This window comes from Stegodyphus dumicola, chromosome 7, assembly GCF_044657685.1.
Source record: "Stegodyphus dumicola isolate Sdum_Otavi_A_Nest chromosome 7, ASM4465768v1".
NCBI lineage: Eukaryota > Metazoa > Arthropoda > Arachnida > Araneae > Eresidae > Stegodyphus > Stegodyphus dumicola.
In genome coordinates, this window is record NC_140774.1 from 28,201,345 (window position 1) to 28,222,021 (window position 20,677).

At 30.3% G+C, this 20,677-nt stretch overlaps 1 protein-coding gene across 1 annotated transcript in view; it reads left to right on the plus strand.

Annotated features, from left to right (window-relative positions):
* The window catches only part of LOC118199199 (dynein axonemal heavy chain 3-like), a 229,218-nt gene that overhangs the window by 174,617 nt on the left and 33,924 nt on the right, over positions 1–20,677 (plus strand). The window contains exons 67-72 of the mRNA XM_085820011.1: positions 828–934; positions 2,222–2,365; positions 8,134–8,297; positions 8,507–8,660; positions 10,033–10,161; positions 10,928–11,193. Coding sequence (XP_085676137.1) covers positions 828–934; positions 2,222–2,365; positions 8,134–8,297; positions 8,507–8,660; positions 10,033–10,161; positions 10,928–11,193 — 964 coding nt within the window. The remainder of the gene's footprint in view (positions 1–827; positions 935–2,221; positions 2,366–8,133; positions 8,298–8,506; positions 8,661–10,032; positions 10,162–10,927; positions 11,194–20,677) is intronic.

A 20,677-nucleotide genomic window follows, 5' to 3' on the forward strand; every position in this document is an offset into this window, starting at 1 on the left:
TTACTCATTCTAAATAAAGTTCTTTTGAAAATATAATACAAAATTGCATTAAAATTACCCCAACCCATGCAAAAACTAAAATAATTTCCCTAGAAAATAAAATCTCTTCACAAAATCCAAGAATTGTACATAATTATTAAACATAGTCAAGCAAATGGCACAACAAAGGTTTGAGCCCACGTTATTTTTAAAGGCAACACTTAAATGTATATAACACCAGCAACAACACACACAAAAAAAATTATTTCTATAATTCAAAAAGTACCGAAAAATAAAGAAAAATTTAAAACTTATAAGTATTAGAAAGTCATAAGCTAAAATGTTTTCAGTTTTGTACAAATTTCATTTTATAACACACCTTAGAAGAGCAACTTTTCAGCTTAATTCTGTCTAGTATATAATTTTAGATATATGTATATATGAGATTTTCCTATTTATATACTGAAATTATGATTACTAGCTTCTAATTCCATAATTCAGTAATAATGTCTGAGAATTCTGCTATATAAAACTTTTGTCCTGTCTGTAATTTTATTCTTTGTGTCCAGTACCATCAAGAAATTGCTAGAAACATACAAATTTGGTATAATTTTTTTAATAAATATATGTGGATTTCTAGTTTTATATTATGGAAACATACATATAAATCCAACTGTAGAGCTCTTAAGAACTATATAATTCTTGACTTGACTAAGAAGGCTATATAATTCTTGACTTAGGATCTTTATATGAAGAATTTACTTTTCATATTCTTAGATGAGTACGAGATACATAGTAGCTTTTCCAGTTCTTTGATTCATACTGTGTATATCTTGTTTTTAAAATAGGGGTGAAGATGACAAATGAACCACCAAAAGGACTGAAAGCCAACCTTTTGCGCTCATACATCAGTGATCCTATATCAAATCCTTCTTTTTATGATGGCTGTGATAAGGTAAAACAAGAACATTGTGAATGTGAATCATGTTATTAAAAACTGAATAGACTTTTTTAGTAATCTGAAAACTTAATATTAAATTTTAAAATATGTTAACGATGCATAATATAGTGATTGATATAATAAAAATAAATAATTATGCTAGTAATGTAATATTCTGCGAATGCATGTAATTAAATTATTTGAATAACATTCCATTTTTTTAAAAAATTTACCTTTTTAATTCTTTCCCCCCCCCCCCGGTAAGGAACAAGGACTGTTTTGTAATTCATAAAATAAATACAATTTTTAAGATTCTGAATGAAAAGAGATTTTGTTAAATTTATGTGGATATCAAACATAAAAACTGCAAAAAATAGCTATTAAAGTTGTTGGTCATAGATGACTTACAAGTTAACAATAATGAAGGTTAAACCCATACGTCACCAATATGCTGCACTAAAATGAATTTAGATAAAGTTTGTAAATTAAATCAGCCAAAGTTTTCCAGTGTCCCCCCCAGCAGTGATTACTGCTGACCTATGATTTCAGGCAGTCAGTACATGAGGTCTCTGATGTCAGACAGTGTAATAAATTTAGAAAAGTTTTCAAAATTATATTAAACTATTCATTATAACTGAAAGACATTCTGACTATCAATCTGTGGTCACTAGTGACCTATGGGTTTTCCCTTGTCAGTGTAGAGCAGTGCAATATTGTTGCAGTGGCAGCATTTTCCAAAGCAAACAAATGATAACTACATGGTAGAATTATACAGTCGTTAGATTTTTCAAAACAAGAGATAGGATAAATGAGATATGCCCTCACTGAGACTCGAACTCCAGATCTTTCGATTGCTAGCCAGACATAAAAACCTTACAGTCACCCTCCCACACACACACACACAATTAAAAGGCAACTAAAGAATAGGAGACTCAATTGCCAAATTCATCGGTGATGTATTGTTGTCCACCACTTTTTGCTATGGGCACTACTCTGGAGTCTATTAGGTTTGACAAAACAGAATACATGAAAAATATTCATTGCTCTTGCCATGATTTAAAATCCAGACCTTGCAACTGCTAGCTGAATATGCTTTCCAGTTTCACCACAAAGGAATGCAGTAAGAAGGGGGGGGAATATTTTAGAATAACATAATGACTTAAAAGTTTTTAAAAGATGCTAAAAAATAATTAAATGGTAAATACCAGCAAAACTTCAAGCAAATGTCTGTCATATTTGTGCTAGTTATGTATTTAAAATGTAATGTTTTGCACATCAAGATTATTTTTTTTCCTTTTTCAGCCAGAATTATGGCATAAGTTTCTGTTTGGCCTGTGTTTCTTCCATGCTTTAGTGCAAGAAAGAAGAAAATTTGGTCCGTTAGGGTGGAATATTCCATATGAATTCAATGAATCAGACTTGAGAATCAGTATGACACAACTTCAGGTTGCTATACTTAATTAAATTTTTATTGAGCTTTTGACTACAGATGATATATGCTTATTTCTGTTATTCATCTGCATGTTATATATTACTTTTTAAGTAACTTATATTTGCAAATATATTAATTCCTTTTACCTGCATACATTTAATTGCAAAATATATCTTGGGTTAAAGCTCATTTCATGGATAACTCAATAAAGATTAAAATAAAGAACACTTTTGTATAAAAATATCATTATACAGAATATACCAAATTTTTTGAATATATAAGGTACCTAAGTGGCTTCTGGAGATATGACCAATTAATTGTAAGTATAAAAGTTTAAATGATCTTCCTGCAAATTAGAAGATTAGCACAGAGACAATTACTTTCATTCAGTTAGCTATATTATATTCCTGTTAAAGAGCTTAAGTACATTTTTAATAGGAAGATTTATTAATTGCAACTGATAGTTAATGTACAATTTAAAAATCACTAAAAGTATCAAAAGAGAGAACTGGTAAGTTTTACAAGGTTCTGCAACAAATTTATTGATACGACAAACTTTAAGTTAAAGAAAGTATATTCATCATTTTAAATATATATATAACTTAATAAAATTTCCTGAAATATAAGATTCGATAATCAGTAAATATATGCAGATTGCATTACACATTACAGTTTGATTTGTTTTGTCAGCTAACTAGCAGCTTCGCTGCTAGTTAGCTGATAAATTTTAAATGTACCGGGAAAATGGCTGAAGGGAACTCCAAACGTTAAATTTGAAAACTGCGTAGAATTTTACTCTGCAGAACAACTTCATAAAAAACAGTTATTATGTATAACAAAATTACAATGAAATAAGCAATATCCCTTAATACAAATATTAATTATTCTAATAAATAAATTAACCAACTTCCCTTTGCAAAGTCTTAAGAACTCAAATGGTATAAAGGAGGTTAAGAACTTTGTTTCCTAAAAATAACACTCAAAACTTTTCAATATCTTAAAAACAGTGAAATGAGCAATAAATAATAAAGAATACAAAAAAAAAATAAACTGCACAATAATAAAGAATACAAAAAACAAAAAATTCTGAAAAGCAAGTATAATTAATGATATTTTATCTTATATTTTCAAGAGAAAAAAATTACAATGAAATAAGCTACATCCCTTAATACAAATATTAATTATCCTAATAAAAAAATTAACCAACTTTCCGTTGAAGAAAAAATATCATGCAAAACTTTTCAATATCTTACAGACAGTGAAATAAGCAAAAAATAACATGAAAGAAACTGAAAAAACAAAACATTCCGCGCACAATTTTACTCTGCAGAACAACTTTATCAAAAAAATCAATAAAAATGTACTATATGTATAAAAAAATGGCAATGAAATATGCCAATCTCTTAAAAACAGTGACATAAGAAATACGATGAAGAATTGTTGCCAAACCCATATTTCTAAAAGAATGAAACTATTCAAAATGACGCAATTTCATCAAAAATCTATCAACAGTAATAAGAAAGGAAAATTGTTGCCAAAATCACATTTTTAAAGATGTGAGATGTGAAAAGTGTACTCAGAAGCTTCATTTAATTTTTTTTTTTTTTTAAATACAAATTATTATCATTTTTCCAAAATTCTTTTTGTAAAAGCAGCCGCAAAGATGAAAGTTTAACCTGTCCAAAAATCAAAGAAAAATAAACTGTACATTTTTTTAAATAAACTTTTTTAGAAAAAATCCCGTTGAAAAGGTGTTAGGCTCCCTTTGTTAAATAAATTCGTATTTAATCGATTTATTGAAACATGAAATTTATTTTAAGTTTGTAAAATAGCTAAGTGCCTATGTTTCATGATGATGTGAAAATGGAGTGTGTAGAGTAAAATCTCGCTTTCCTATAGCCCATTATGTCTCAAAATGACACGATTTCATCACAAAACAAAAAAAAAAATTATAATTCAAATTTCGAAAAAATCGCTTCGAGGTGCACTGGCTCTTGTCTAGATGCACCTATGTACCAAATTTCGTAGCCGCGGGTCTATTAGCTTACGCGCTGCGCGAACGAAAGACACACACACACACAGACAGACTCTTTCTTTTATTATATGTAGAGATTAACTGACCTAACCAATACACTTACTGTTCTGGCTTCACCGGTTGTATCAATTACAAACCGCTTAAATCTCTAAAATGTTAATCTTATTTACAGACTGTTCATATCATGGCATATATCAATAGCTCAATAGTCAAACATCAAGAAATTGGTTATTCAACAGAAATGTAAAATAATTTTCTTGTCTAAAAGCTTTAAAAATATATACACAGATAAATCCAAAAATTTCTGGCCTAAAGTACTTCTAAAATAAATATAGAAAATTTTAATATTTTATTTGTGAATGTAATTTCCTTGTATTCAGATCTATCATTTAACAAACAACTCTTTGTTCTTGAGAAAGTAATCTAAAGGTTTACTCACAAAATGTTCCATTACTGTGGTCTGTATGCCATATTAATCATTAATTCTCTTTCCAAGAAGGTTAGATTTCAGTTTAGAAAACAGGTTAATAATCACTTGAAATTAAATCTCTGCTCTAAAAGGGTTAGTCAAGCTCTTTAAATCTACATTTCTTAACTGATTCTTTAACCATGACAGCTAAATGCACAAGATCATTATTATATAGAACTTTGCAGCACAGCATGCTATACCATTAATTTCATTGCACAATTTATGCAAAAGATTTTCCCAAGATGTTTCATCATCAGTAGCAGTGGCATGACAGCCCCTTGTGGATCCTGGCCTTCTTCAGAAACCTTTCCAATTCCACTGTCCTTCCAACAATTTACCTCCAATGCTTAGTTATTAGAATGGCAAAATCCTCATTCAGGCAGTCTCTCCCAACTTTTCTTAAGTCCTCTTCATTCTCCATAAACAGAAGTTTCATTATAGAATTAATTTATTTTCTAGTGTTTTCTAGTTTTCTAGTAAGAACCATTCTCTCTTAATTCATTCTCATGAGGTGACCTGCCCATCTCATTCTATTTAATTTTATGGATTTAATAATATCCTCATCTTTTTAAATTTCATACAGTTTGGAATTGTAATGTTTATGTCATATATTATTCTCCAAAATAGCGCCAAAAATACTTAGAATTTTCCTTTCAAAGATCGCTGAGGCTCTTTCTTCCTTCATAGTCAGGGTCCACTTTTTTGAAGCATAGGTTAAGACTAATTTTATTAATACCTTGCATAATAAAATAGCACCAAAAATACACAGAATCTTCCTTTCAAAGATCGCTGAGGCTTTTCCTTCCTCCATAGTCAAAGCCGACATTTCTGAAGCATAGGTTAAGACTGATTTAATTAATACCTTGTGTAATAGATTTTTTGTCCTTATCTTTATCGGCTTTCAGAAGAGGTCTTAAACCAAAGAAGCAATGATTTCCAGCAAAAATCCTTTTTTCTGATTTCAGGATTAATATAATTTTAATAGTTAATTTCAGAGCCTAAGTAAATGAAATTTTTAACATTCAAATTTAATAGGACCACTCTCAAATATTTTAGATGGATTTTACTTTTAACCACAGTACATATACATTAGTTTTTTCCATATTTCATATGGAATGCTCCAAGGAAAAATATTGAGATGCTCTGAGCTTCGTTTTCTTGGCTGAATTCTTTAATGCCAAAAAGGTTTCTCCCAGCATGCTGTAGATCTTGCAATTACAAGATTTTTCATCAATGATTATTATTCTTTCTTTAAAGTCTATAAGAAGGATCCCTTGACAGTTCTAATAAATGGTCAATGGTCGCCATAATCATTTTCATTGACTGCTGCACCTTTACTTTTCCTAAGTTTTTCCTAAGTATTTCCCAGTTTTTTCAACTCCATTAATTGTCTGATTGATATAGGATCATTATATAGGACCTCTGTTTCATCATCAGTTATGATCAATAATAAAAAATTTCTTTGATTTGTCTTATAAAGCTGCAACAACTACTCATAGTAAACAACACATTTGCTATTTTTGAATTGCTGAAAGAAGTCAGGGTATCCATCCTGCAGACACGTTATTTGTGTGAAAGTGGTCAGAATGGGAAAAAAAAAAAAAAAAAAAAAAAAACAGTTGTTTTAGATAGCTTTATTTTTGCAGCTGTCTCCCTGACTTTTAATCTCTTGACACTTAACATTTTTTCTTGGAGATAACAAAACAATATTTTCTGTCGTCAATGTCTCCAGTGATAAATCTTCATCAGAATCATCTTCTATGAATTGTCAACCCATGCAAAATTGTTTCGCCCATTTTTTCTCTGTAGAAAAGAAAAAATATAATGTACATATTTCGAGCATTATTTTATTTCTTTGGACTTAAGACCTTCTTTAAAAAACTTTCTGACAGAATAATACTCATTTTTAAGCAAAACAAATTAGCACATTACTTCATTCAATAAACAGACCTTGCAAAAATCACACAATTTCATTAAAGAAACTTTCAAATTTATTAATTATTAATTTAGTTGTACCACTACACATCTGCAAAAGAGATTTATTGCCAAATAATTTTTTACATGTAAGGCCCGAGTTTTTTTGACCTGTCTATGTTCTCCTAGTATCATGAAATTAAGACTTCTTAAGTAGAATTTATATCCAGGAAAAAAAATCTAAGCATATCTTTTGAGTCTCAATCCACAGCTTTAAAAAATCAGACTTAGTATAACCACCTTATCAAAGGTCTACTATACTGTGTGAGGAAACTAACTTGTAAGTTTTATCCCTGTTCTTCTGTACTATATTCAGGTTTCTCAAAGGTATTAAAGTTAATAATAAATTAACTTTTAAAGAAGATACAGTCTAATAAATCATTATAACTTCACCATTTTTATAATTTTTATATTCTTAATAAACACAATTCATGGTTGTGTTAATTATATTACTAAATTATCAAAAGCATTTTTTTAGTAACAGCTAGATAATGGCTGAGAAGTTATTAATATTACATTATACCTTCCAAACATGAGATACAGTCAACCTCTGCAGTTTTCTCATTTGCATTTACGCAAAAGTTGGATTAGCTAAGAAATGTCTACAAATACAGAAACACTTCTGCTTCTGAACTGCAGCATTTTGCTTTATCATACTGTTTCCTTCCTTCCTCAATGGCCTGACAACCAGGGTGGGTCCTGGCCTTCTTAAGAAGCTTTATCCAGGCTAGTGTTCTCTCTACTAGCGTTTTCTAGTTTTTAGTTTTTAAGATCAATAGGTCATTTTCTAGGCAGTCTAACCATTTTAGATTTGGTCTGTCTTTTTTCCATGTGCCAGTTAGTCTGGCGTTGAAGACTTTTTTGTTGCATGGTCTTCATCCATTCTGTTAGCATGGAGTGCCCATTTTATTCTTTGGCATTTAATGAAATTAATAATGGTTATTAATAATGACAAATAATAATGGCATTTAATGAAATTAATAATGATCGATATAGCTCCAAATTTGATGAGCGATATAGCTCCAAATTTGATCTTCTAAGCCACATGCCATCCTTTTGTATTCATTCAAAAATACTTCTTAAAACTTTCCTTTCAAAAATGCCCTACATGTCTTCATTCATGCACATTATCATACTGTTTACTCTTACGCATAAGACTTCTACTCGTAAATGATAATTTTTAAATAATGTTTCTGTATAAAATTGTGAAAAATCACTGAAATAGTGCCTCAGTATTTGTTGTAATGTTCTGTATATGACAACACTTTAAATAAACATGTTACAGTCTTTGCTTTATTTTTCAGATGTTCTTGAATGATTATGATGAATTACCTTTAGATGCTTTGACATATTTAACAGGAGAATGCAATTATGGTGGACGCGTAACAGATGATAAAGACCGTAGACTTCTATTGTCACTGCTATCTTTAGTGTACACCAAAGATCTTATAACTGATGAATGTTATAAGTAAATATCTTATATATAAGTATATAATATTAATATAAGTAAAAGTAATATTAATATAAGTAAATATAAGTAAAAGACACAGTAATATAAGTAAATATAAGTAAAAGACACAGATTTTTATTTAGCCAAGGATAATATAATTATTACTAAAATGTGCATGTTTTAAAATAATTCATTTAAGTGTCATAAATTTTTCACTTTTACCTCAGGTTTTCAGAAAGTGGCCTTTATCATATTCCTAAAGGACATGAAAGAGAAGATTTTATAGAATATATACGCAATTTACCTATTAATCCACATCCTGAAGTGTTTGGTCTGCATGAAAATGCTGATATTACAAAAGATAATCAAGAAACACAACAAGTTAGTTTTATGATTGATGAATCTTTTACTAAAATGAAAGTCAGTTTTAATTATAAAGGATTATATCAAATTCAAAAAGTTAAATTCATGTTGTATATGTTAAAATATTTTAAATTCATATCAAATCCAAAGTTAAATTCATGTTGTATATGTTAAAATATTTTAAATTCATATCAGATCAATCTTAGTATCCTATACTTTTTCTTTATTCTAAATATTCATGAGTGTTACATTCTAAATATTAATGAGTGTTACATTCATAGTAATAGATTATACATTTTTCTAGAAAATAAATTATATTATAGTTGAACCTATGAAAATAATTCATAAAGAAATTCTTCATTCTATTATGATGCTTTCATTGAATTATTTCTTTGATCTCTTGAAGTTACTGGCAGGGCCGTTCCTAGTGGGGGCGCAGCATGTAAAAGTACACCGGCTGCCAAAATCACGGGCGGCCAGACTCTCATGAAACTATGCCTAAATATTTTAAATTCATTGTAAAATACTCATCATATTTAAGTACTATTTATAGAATTTGTCATATGTAAGTACTTAATGAATATGAAATAAAAATTTCATTAACCATTGAGCTCTTCTTCTTCTTCTTCTTTTTAATTATTATTATTGGGGGCGGCAATCTTAGGAAAGTACATGAACAGCCAATGGCCTAGGAACGGCCCTAGTTACTGCAGAAAGATTCACTATGTTTTGTTGCATAGATAAATTTCTGTTGCTTTTTATTTCTATTTTAACTATTATTTAAAAACACATTGCTGTTTTAAATAAAAATCTTTTATAAACGTGAGATAATCCCACTGTGTGTGAACAAAACGTAAAAATGTTATAACTCTAAAAAGGTCATTGTTTAAATTTATGTGCAGTTTTTAAAATCAAATGTAAAATAATATGTTTAAGTTTTTAACTTAATATGATTACAATAATTCCATTTTCTACAAAAATTTCTAAAGCTAAATATTTAATTTAAAAAAAAAAAGTAAGGTAATTATAAAAAATGGTATATGGTATAAAAAATGGTATATGGTATAAAAAATGGTAATATGGTAATAAATTTAATAATAAGGAATATATTTTTTTAGATTCACTTAAAATAACTAAGCAATATACTTAGTCACCATAGTTCCCAAACTTTCAAATTAACTAAGATGTGTTTCAACATTTGAATCTTTGTGAAAGAGAAATAACCGAGAAATAACCCTTTTATTTTTAAAAATGAAATGAATATTTAATGTTTATTCTTAATGTGTTTCTTAAATATTTCATTTCAAATAAAGGTAAAATGTATAACTGTTTATTTTATTATTAATTTATGTTAACAAATATGTGAAAAATTTTTACATAAATTCATTAGCTTTTAGATGGAATTTTGTTAACTCAAGCTAGATCTACTGGAGCTGGAGCACAAACTTCCGGTGATATGATATATGATTTAGCTGCTGATATTCTAGGAAAATTGCCACCAGATTTTGATATTGAAATGGTAAAAATTCATTAAACTTTCTGGAGCTTTTTTGTTAGTTATAAACTATGTATAAGAAACTTTCTGTTTTTTTACTTATATTAAAAAGATTAATTATAACATAGATTTACATGGCCTTAAAAATCGACTTCCTTTCTCCTGATATCCAAAATGTTAGCAGTGTCATTGCTATTTAAGTGCGAATTATATGCATTTGAAAAAAATACAAAATATAAATAATAAATATAAAATACAACAGACATTTACCTAGATTACATCAAATGTAATTTTATGAACTGAAATTAATTCATATATTTCCAAATGTAATAGCTGTTTAAAATGTAAAATTTTACACTGATTTTTATTTAATTTTCTGTGATATTTTAAATTAAATTGAATGTTATTATTATTATTGTTGTTATATAGTTTTCTAATAAAAGTAAGCTGAGATAATAAGTAATACCTCTAATGTAAACTACAAATTAATTAATACTAAAATATATATTATATTTACTCTATAATTTATTATACTTTATAATTTAATATAGTGTATATACCGATATCTTCAATGTATGAGTGTTATAAGCATAATTACAATTTTTCAAGTAATGTGTTAGGCATTCAGTAAAAGTAGCATTTAAAAAATTTTAATTAAATTGTAAAACTAGCTTAAGTAGATTTTCATTAGAGCGAATAAATGTTAACAGTAATCATATACATTTTTTCCATAACATCTAAAGAGCCCTAAGAAAATATTTAAGTCTATAGTTATTTCTCTTACTTTTAGGTGATAGAACTTTATCCAGTAGTTTACACAGAGTCAATGAACACTGTACTGCGCCAAGAATTGATCCGTTTCAATAGGTTAACCTCTGTTGTCCGTGAATCATTAAAAAATTTACAAAAAGCAGTCAAGGGCTTGGTTGTTATGTCTGCCGAACTTGAAGAAGTATTTGATTGCATGTTGATAGGAAAAGTGCCAACAATGTGGGCAAGCAAATCATATCCTTCCTTAAAGCCCTTGGGCAGTTACATGGCAGACTTGCTAGCAAGGTGAGTTGAATATTTAAGAGTATATTAATAAAGAAAATTCTAATATGAATTATTGCAAATATTATATTTCATTTTTTACTAGTATATTTATGCACTTTGTATGTAAATAACAATTAGATACATGTTAATATTAGTCTAGTAAATTATGAATAAAAATGCATTACATAGTTAATAATAATTTGTAACTAATTTCAAGAGATCTTAAATGCACTGGTTTGATTTATTGGGATATATATTACATTTGTACACTGTATTATGGTTAAAGCAATGCCATGAAAATTATGGTTATGTTTTTTTCTCCCTGTAGTCAAAGGGCTGCATGGGCGTTTTCGTGGTTTTCCCCATGTGTAACGTGTATATGAGCCAGTTTCCCTTAGAAAATCCTCCACGAAGGCATCCATCCCTTTAGGCAGATAGCCCTTGTGTGCTTTGCCATAATTGAATAATAATGTAGTCAAAGAAGTTTTAAAAAAGCCATCCTCTTTTGATCAAAATTACTTAAGCCACAATTATTTAATTTTTTTGTGAATCATACACAATGCTGCTAAAACAGTTATGATGAAAGTTTATGAAGCTTTTCCAAATTAACAGTTTGAATAAAAGTTTTTGCAAATGCAAGTATCTAATGAATGACATCCAGTTTCATTAATTAGATATGAAAATGAAAGTTTTTCCAAATGCAAATATAAATGAAAGTTTCTCCATGAACAGTTTTTCAAATAAAAATATCTAATAGATATCTTTTACATTATAGATATTAATAATTGAAAGTATGTCAAAATTGTAGAGAAGTTGGATGTCATCAAGTTGTAGCAAAATATTATTGTAGACACTCATTCAAATAAGCAGCAAACAGCAACAACCAGGAAAGAAACTTCAAAAGAAAACAGAAACAGTCTTCAAAGAAGCCTAAGATAAAGCATGTTGTTATAGCAAATGAGATCTGTTAGACCAGACTTCATTGTAGGATTTCTTCCATCCTTTCCGTACTTTATCACTGCAACATAATTATATTTTACCCACTTCTCATAAAAGTCCTGGAAATTCATAAAAATGTGTGATCATTTTCATCAAGTGATCAGGGAAAGTCAGTGAAAGCATAAACTTTTTGCAAGAAATGAGAGAAAATCAAGTAATTTTTAAATGAGTTACTGTACTCATTTTCCTGGTACAGAGCATTTTACTTAGATAACGTCTGAAGCAATTTTATCAACCCACAGCTCTCTTCTTCACCTCATAGTGAGCAGTTGATTATTATTCCTCTAGAAATGTACCGTATGTGATGGCATATACGACGCACCCTTATTTAGAAGGCCACACACAAGGAGAAAAGGTTTCAATAGTCCGTGCGACAGCGCAGTACCACAATAACTTAAAATGTGGTTACTTTATTTCTCACGTTTTGTAAAAGCCAAATAAACAATCATTGAATGCAATTACCAAACATATTTTTATTAAGGAAAATTGACAAATGGCAAGCTATTTTGAACATGATATGTAAATTTCAATAATGAATAAATGAATGAATGGCAAGCAATCAAACATAATACAAAATAAAGCAGAAACAACAAAAAACACAGATTCAAGGAAAGCGTTGCCTATCATGAAATTACACTTTAATCAATTTCAAAACCATAAAAATCCTTTTCACTATCATCATCATCAAAAATGAGAATATCGTCATCATTACTGTTTCCGTCATCGCTAGTATCACCTTCTTCAAATAATGCGTCGTCTTCTGTTCCATCAAGAGCATTACTGATTCTGCACTTCTTAAAGGACTTAACAATTACTTCAGTCTTTACGTCCTCCCAAGATCGTTTTACCCACTCGCGCACTTGTGAAATAAAGGCCGCTTCATTCTACCTGAGGGTATGAGGGTGTGATGTGGTTCTCCTATCCACTTGTTCCATCGTTCTCACACTTTTTTCCTTAAATGGCTTATTCACCGATACATCTAAAGGCTGCAATTGGCTAGTCAGTCCACCAGGAATGACAGCTATCTGGGTTTTTAATTCTCTCATTTTATTCTTTATGGTTTCAGTTCTATGGGTGCTAAACTGATCCAAAACCACAAAAGAGGGTTTTCTTAAGAGTCCACCAGGTCACCTTGCCCATACGTTCTGTAACCACAGTTTCATTACAGCTTCGTCCATCCAGCTTTTCGGATGAACATGAACAATTACACCCATTGGAAGTTTTTCTTTTGGATGAGTTTTTCTTTTGAATATGAAAAACGGCGGTAGTTTTGTGCCATCAGCACAACATGTTAGAACTACCATATATCGGGTTTTTTCATGATCTGTGGTTTTTATGGTTATTGATTTAGACCCTTTAATACTCACAGTCTTGTTGGATGGTACATCAAATGAGTGGAATTTCATCCATATTTCCTATTTGACCGAGCTCAAAAGAAGTTTTCTTGCTTGCATTTATAACAAACCTATGAAATGCTAGTATTTTTTCTTCATAATCTGCTGGCATTTTCTGTGCAATAGTTGTTTTTGTGTGCATTGATAAGCCTTGCCTTTTCATGAACCTGTAGCACCAGCCCTCAGACCATGAAAAGTTCTGATTCCCATGTTTTTCTGCAAATCCTTTGGCCTCATTGATTATCATTTTGGTTGAAATACTTATCCCAGATTTCCTCTTATCTATCACCCACATTTTTACGGCATTTTCAAGTTCAGGCCAAAATGGAGCTGCGCATTGAAGGTTATGTTTTGTTTTTTAGCAGTCTTCAGTTGATCTTCCTGCAGTCGCCAAGTGCGTATAATTTTTTTCTGTGGGTGGTGGACCGAAATGCCTTGCTGCTGCTCTGTTTCCATGCACTTTGGCGTAGTTTAACACTCCTAGTTTATACTGAATTGTATAGCTTAATCTCTTGCTTCTTGTAATCATATTTTCCAGGGTATTTTTTTTTAAACAAATAGTTTTAAGCACCGATACTGACACGTTTATACAGAGTAGCACCGATACCGACACATCTGACGGCTGAGTCAAAGAAAGTCTATGTAAAAAGAAGGAAGGGCTCCATAGACGTAATGTGACCTTCGAACTTCGGCATCAGCTTCGAGCTTTGGCGCTTTTCGGCGATAGATATTTCACGCATGCGAAAAATAATTATGGCAGATGTAGAAAAAGTTATGTGTGTCTAGACCTTTATCCGGGCTAAAAATAGCATTTAGTGTTAAAAGTTAACCTGTGTCCTTCATGTATAAGACGCAGGTAGCTTTTTTGAGACCAAATTTATGGAAAAAAGTGCATCTTATATGCTGTCAAATACGGTAATTTTTTTTGTCACCCTTCTCTTTAAAAGTTCCCTTTAAATGCAAATAATGCAGTTTAAAATTATTTACACTATTTAACCGTGCATTATGATAAATAATTCTATTAATTAAACTTTACTTTACAATCTAGTGTAATTCCTAGCTTTTCGGTTTTATTTAGAAACACCACAGGAATAATATTTACTGTGTATAATTTAATTGTAAATTACTGTGCATAATTTGATTGAAATTTCAATTGTAAAATAAACAAGAATTTGCTATTTATTTTAAGGAACCTTGCTTCCCCACCCCCCTTGTGTTATAATGCATGTTTCTTAAATTTATTTACTTCATTTGTTTCACATGAAAGTTAAGCTAAATTAATTTTAATTGGATTCATAATTACTTCAATGTATTTTGCAAAAAATTTACAAAAGTAATCAGTTATTCATTATTAATTTGATATTTATTAATTAATCAGTTCTTCATAATTCATCATGCTTGATCAAGAATGTTGCTCCATTTGGTCTTGAAAATCAAGGAAATTAAAAGTTCAATTTTTAGGGAGGACTTGCATTATTATGATGAAAGTTATATATACTGAAAGCAATTAAAATTTCAATTATTAAGTGCATTTGAATATGATCTCTATCTTTTTATGGGAAATTAATTATCTTCTACAATCTTCTTTATTTCTCACTGTGTCAATGGATGTACTTAACTTCAGTTATATCATCAGCCTAGAAACAAATTACTACATAACATCACATCATTTTTGAATTTGTTATAATTTTTTTCATATTTTCTACAGTTATATAGTATATTTGTAATTATAATTTATTCTGTTTTCTGTAGTATGGGTTGTTGAAGAGGGGACTTCTTCCTCAAAGCGGTAAATTCAAGATTTCACGAAATATTTGTTGACATACTCAATGATTTCTACTAATTCTAGGTTTGTTTGTTTAATTTAATACAACAAAGCACACTAGGGATATCTGCCAAGATAATTCAAGAGCAACTGAGGAACAGAGTAAAAGGATTTGTCTTTAGATGAAACACAAAGCTCAAGAATTTTTTATCAATCTTGCACATTTAACTATTATTTTTGATTCGGAGACACACATATAACTATTTTTGATTTGGAGATATCAATTCTATGAAGAAGTAAAATATTTGCTTTAAAAGGTAAAAATAAACTTCTTGTCAGTTTTGCAAAATTAAGTAACAAGAATTTTGCACTTTCTTTAAGTACAAAGCTATATAACAGGGGTGGCCAAAGTGCAGTTCGCGAGCCTGATACGGCCCTCGCAAGCAATTTGTGCAGCTCATGCATATAAAATATATAAATAAAATATGATAAACTAAAATTATTCAGTGTCCAAAAGGAAGTAATTAATTAGTTTAGACTCATTTTACAAAGTTGATGTAAATATGAACTTGTGGCTTTTAGAAAATCTAGATGCGACTCTCGAACATTCCTGAATTCAAATGTCAACTCTGCTATATAATGTAACAGAGCACTAATGGAAAAATATGAATCAAAGAATGAAAAAATAAACCCTCTTCTAAAAATGCATATATTTCAAATCAAAAAAACATCCAGCTCTTCAGCCAATCACAAGAGAAAATCAGCCATGTGGGATGATGTTAAGATACCAACAGATTCAATTATTTCTTATCAAATCTTATATGCTACAAAGTGACACAATATCAGTAAAATAATGCAGCTTCTTGTCAAAAGGCTTCAAATTGTGTAACTGCTCACAAAATTCTAACCCAAAATGCAATAAAAAATAACATTGTTTAAAATAATTTATGTGTGAAAATGCAAACGTGTGTGTTTAAAGTGCAATAAAATGTGTGTGTTTAAAGTGCAATAAAAAATAACATATGTCTGATTTAAAAAAATGGATATTATTTAGACAGAAATCAAATATTAGCAATTACTAAATCACTGTATATCCACTAAATACTCTTCACTTACAATTTCTACACAACAGGAATTTCAAGTATTTTGTATTTTTTTCTAAATTATGTAAATAATTTCTCCAGTAACAGAAGCATCCATTCAGAGTTACTGATAGAAATTTTTCCAGGGCATGCAATATAAATCAAATTTCAATATTCAGTATTACATATCAACAATTTAATATGTATATAAAAATTTTTGAAGACTGATGTGGAAGTACATTTTAGATAACATTGAAAAAATACATTTAACTAAAAAATCACACATTCTACAAAATTATGCAATTTTTTTTTTAAAAAAAGCATCACCAAACTGTGCATATTCATTTTCAAATTTGGAAAAAGTTGATGATAAAAAAAAAAAAAAAAAAAAATTTAGTTGTGGAAATGGAGCTTAAATCTGAAAATGTGGCTAAAAAAATTGATAATATATTTATCTTTAAAACTTTATTTTAAAAAATTAAACTGACTGAATTTCGCAGTGTATTTGAAATAGAAAAAAAGTTTTATGAAGACTATTGAGCTGAACTGATATTCTCAAATTAAATATTTTAAAAAGAATTTTCATAAACCTGAGTTCTCTTGAAATCCTCATTAATTTAAAAAAAAAAAAAAAAACAGTTATTTGCCTTGAGGATTTGCTAAGTCAATTAAATCTGTTGTATATTAAAAAGAAAAAAAAACTTTTAAATTTTAGAAACATCAGAAAGTAAAATGAGGATATGAAATATAAAAATTTATGTGAGTACAGGCTACAGACTTCACTGTGAAAGTTTTTTGGAGATAATTTTTAGCTCAATATTTAACATATTCTTTTTTATTATTTTCCAATAAATTACATATAACAGTAATATATATTTTGTGTTTTTCCGTCTTCCACGTTTCTCTGATTTCTTAAAAAATTCAGCTCTGTCAAAGTTGTCAGACCTAAAAAGGAACTTGTAATTTTAGCCATGAGTTAACTTCTTTATTAAATTTAAGAAAAAATAAATAAATAACCGTATAATATTCCAAATGATGGAAAGAAAAAAAGTAACTAGATGCGGTATTTTTTATTATAGAATTTTTTAAAAACTTTAGAATTATTCATAATTTTGTTAGTCTTTCCATTTCTGAATGTAATCAAATTTATTATCAGTTTTTGTAATATAAATAGTTATATTTATAACAATAAGAAGAACAGAAATGCTTCCTTCCCTAGAAGGAAATTATTGCTAATTGCTTAAATTTTTCTCCTGATATTTAAGCATCATTACTGGTAGTTACAGTTAGCTTATTTTTTCCTTAGTAATTCATCAGTAGTAGTTGATTACTAGATATCTGTATGTGCTTCTAAAAATTTTAATGATAAAGAGAGAATATTTACTAAATATTCACTGCAGCAATCTTATTTTTTAACAAATTTCTCAGATATATATTTTTTTTCTGAAAATTTAAACAGCTATCCTGTATTTTAAAGAAGAATCAAATTTTGAGTTTAGTCATAGAAGTTTACCGTTTACCTTTTAAAGTACGTAAGAAATTTAATACATTCCTCTGTAATATGTTTGACTTCTTTCCATGTTTAATCTATTTTTAATCAGCACCTTTCAGTTACATCAAGATTTTGTTAGTTCTGAAATAGATTTTCACACATTTTTATTTATTTATCATCAGGGAAAAGCTAATCAAGAAATGAAGCTACTCAGCGGAAGACCATAATTATTTTTAAATTGTAAAGTAATTACATTTATTAGCTTGAAAAATTAAAAGAATAAATATGTTTAATTTTTAAACTATCAATGTCCATGAAAAATATAAAATCTTTAAAATGAAAAATATAAAAAATCTAAGGTTTCTCAAATAAAAATAAATCAGAAAATAATGTAATGTGCTTTTCACATATTTAACAATAATACTGCAGCTATTTTATTTTTCATCACTGGTATAATTTGAAATAGGAATTTGCAACCAGTATTATCAAAATAGATTATAAATACAGGGTGATTATAATTAAAGTTTAAGTTTCAAAACGCTATAAAAAAAAGAACCACTGATGAAAATGATGTGAAATTTGACAGGAATGTTATTGAAGAAGGCGGAAAGCGTATGGCAGAAGAAAAAATTTAGTTTCAAAAGTTAGCAACAGATGGCGCTGTAAGCAGCAGAATCACGACGAGAAATGATTCGTAAAACAACGGCTAAGGTGGATGTTACACATTAAAACGCATTGACAAATTAGACTTGTTGAATAATTTTATTTGCATGACTGTACATATCACATCGAAAGGGACAAATCGGTTTCAAGCGTTTTGCGGCGACATACCGCATAAGAACCATTCATCAAAGAAGTTCGTAACTGTCGCGAGACTGGCGCAAAACATGTTCAATATGGTGTCCACCGTAGTGTGCAACAAGTTGAAAGCGACAAACAGCATGTTCCACAACTGATCGCAATGTCTCCGGGGTGATGTTCAGAATGTGTTGCGAAATGCGTGCCTTTAATTCCGCTAAATTTGCAATTGGAGCACGGAACACAACATCCTTCAGATATCCCCACAGCCAGAAATCACACGGAGTAAGATCAGGCGATCGGAACGGCCAAGTTGTAGGGAAATGACGGCTGATAATTCGAGCATTTCCGAAATGGAGCCTCAGCAGCTGCTTCACGGGATGTGCAATGTGCGGAGGAGCGCCATCTTGCATAAAAATGATTTCATCCACACATCCACGTGGTTGAGCAAAAGAGACGCATACCTCTGACCAGTGACGGTTGCGGTAACAGGACCGGAAGCACCCGTCTGCTCGAAAAAATATGGTTGTAGGATGAATGATGCCGTAAAGCCACACCATACCGTGACCTTTTCAGGATGAAGTGGTACAGGGTGCGTTGCCAATGGATTTTCTGTTGCCCATATTTGACAATTCTGGGTATTCACGTATCCTGTCAGATGGAAATGGGCTTCATCTGTCCACAAAAATTTCCACGGCCATTCATTATCCACTTCCATGCGAGCCAGGAATTCTAACGCAAACGTCTCCCTAGCTGTCAGGTCAGACGGAAGCAACTCCTGCACATGGCCAATTTTGTACGGATAGCATTGCAGAATGTTTCGTACAATTTTCAGCACCGTGCTCGTAGTCCTGTCCAATGTTCGGGCAATTCCTCGTGCACTGCACGGTTGCACACCACCGGCCGACCCCTCCTGTAATGCTGTGGCCACTTCTTCAACTACCGTCGAATGCACTCGTTTTCTCCCTCTACCAGACTGCACATCAAACGAACCTGTCGTTTCGAATTTTTGCATCATTTTCTTTAGACCTACGACACTCATTGGACCAACGCCTTCTTTTATACCCTTCAGTGTCCTGAATTTTTGCAGAGCTACTCTTGCACAATCATCATTCTTGTAATACAGCTTTACCAGCAGAGCGCGGTCCTGCAGTGAAACACCCATGGCGAACGTCTAAGACGCGAAATGAGGAACAGCCGATCCGAACAAGTATGGCTGGAGTAGCGCGCGAAGCGCGCTGTTTCCAGCTCATAAGGAGAGCCCAGTAGGCACATGACGGTAGGAAGTCTGACGTGGTAGGAGTTAAGAGAATGAGGTGAAGAGGAACAGCTTGGTACCTGGCGGCTTTATAACACTGAAATTTAACTGACATTTTAATTTACGTCTTCTTCCGCTTGCAGCGCCATCTGTTGATCACTTTTGAAACTAATTTTTTTCTTCTGCCATACGCTTTCCGCCTTCTTCAATAACATTCCTTTCAAATTTGACGTCATTTTCATGAGTGGTTCTTTTTTTATAGCGTTTTGAAACTTAAACTTTAATTATAATCACCCTGTACATCATCAATCAACAAACACATGACCTTAGTTATTGACAACAGAGCAAAAAATGGGAGGGGGGGGAGTAATAAGATACCACAATCCTCAAAGTTTTCTGAACATTCCTCATACAATATCCTACAATTTAAATTCCTGCAGAAAATTATATATAAATATTATTTTTTTTATCATCTCTAGTTTATTTTATTCCTTAAAATTATTAGAATTTATCAAATATAATGACCTTTACAATAAACAGATTATTACTGGTATAATGGCTGACTAATTACAGCAAAGCACATGAGCATTATATACTTTGAGAGCGATGGCCTTGCAAATGCCTCTAAAAGGGAAATAGGCTTTTATAATACCCAGGAGAAAAACCACAGAAAGTATGCAGCAAAGCATGGGACCAATGTTAGGGGGTTAACAGGTC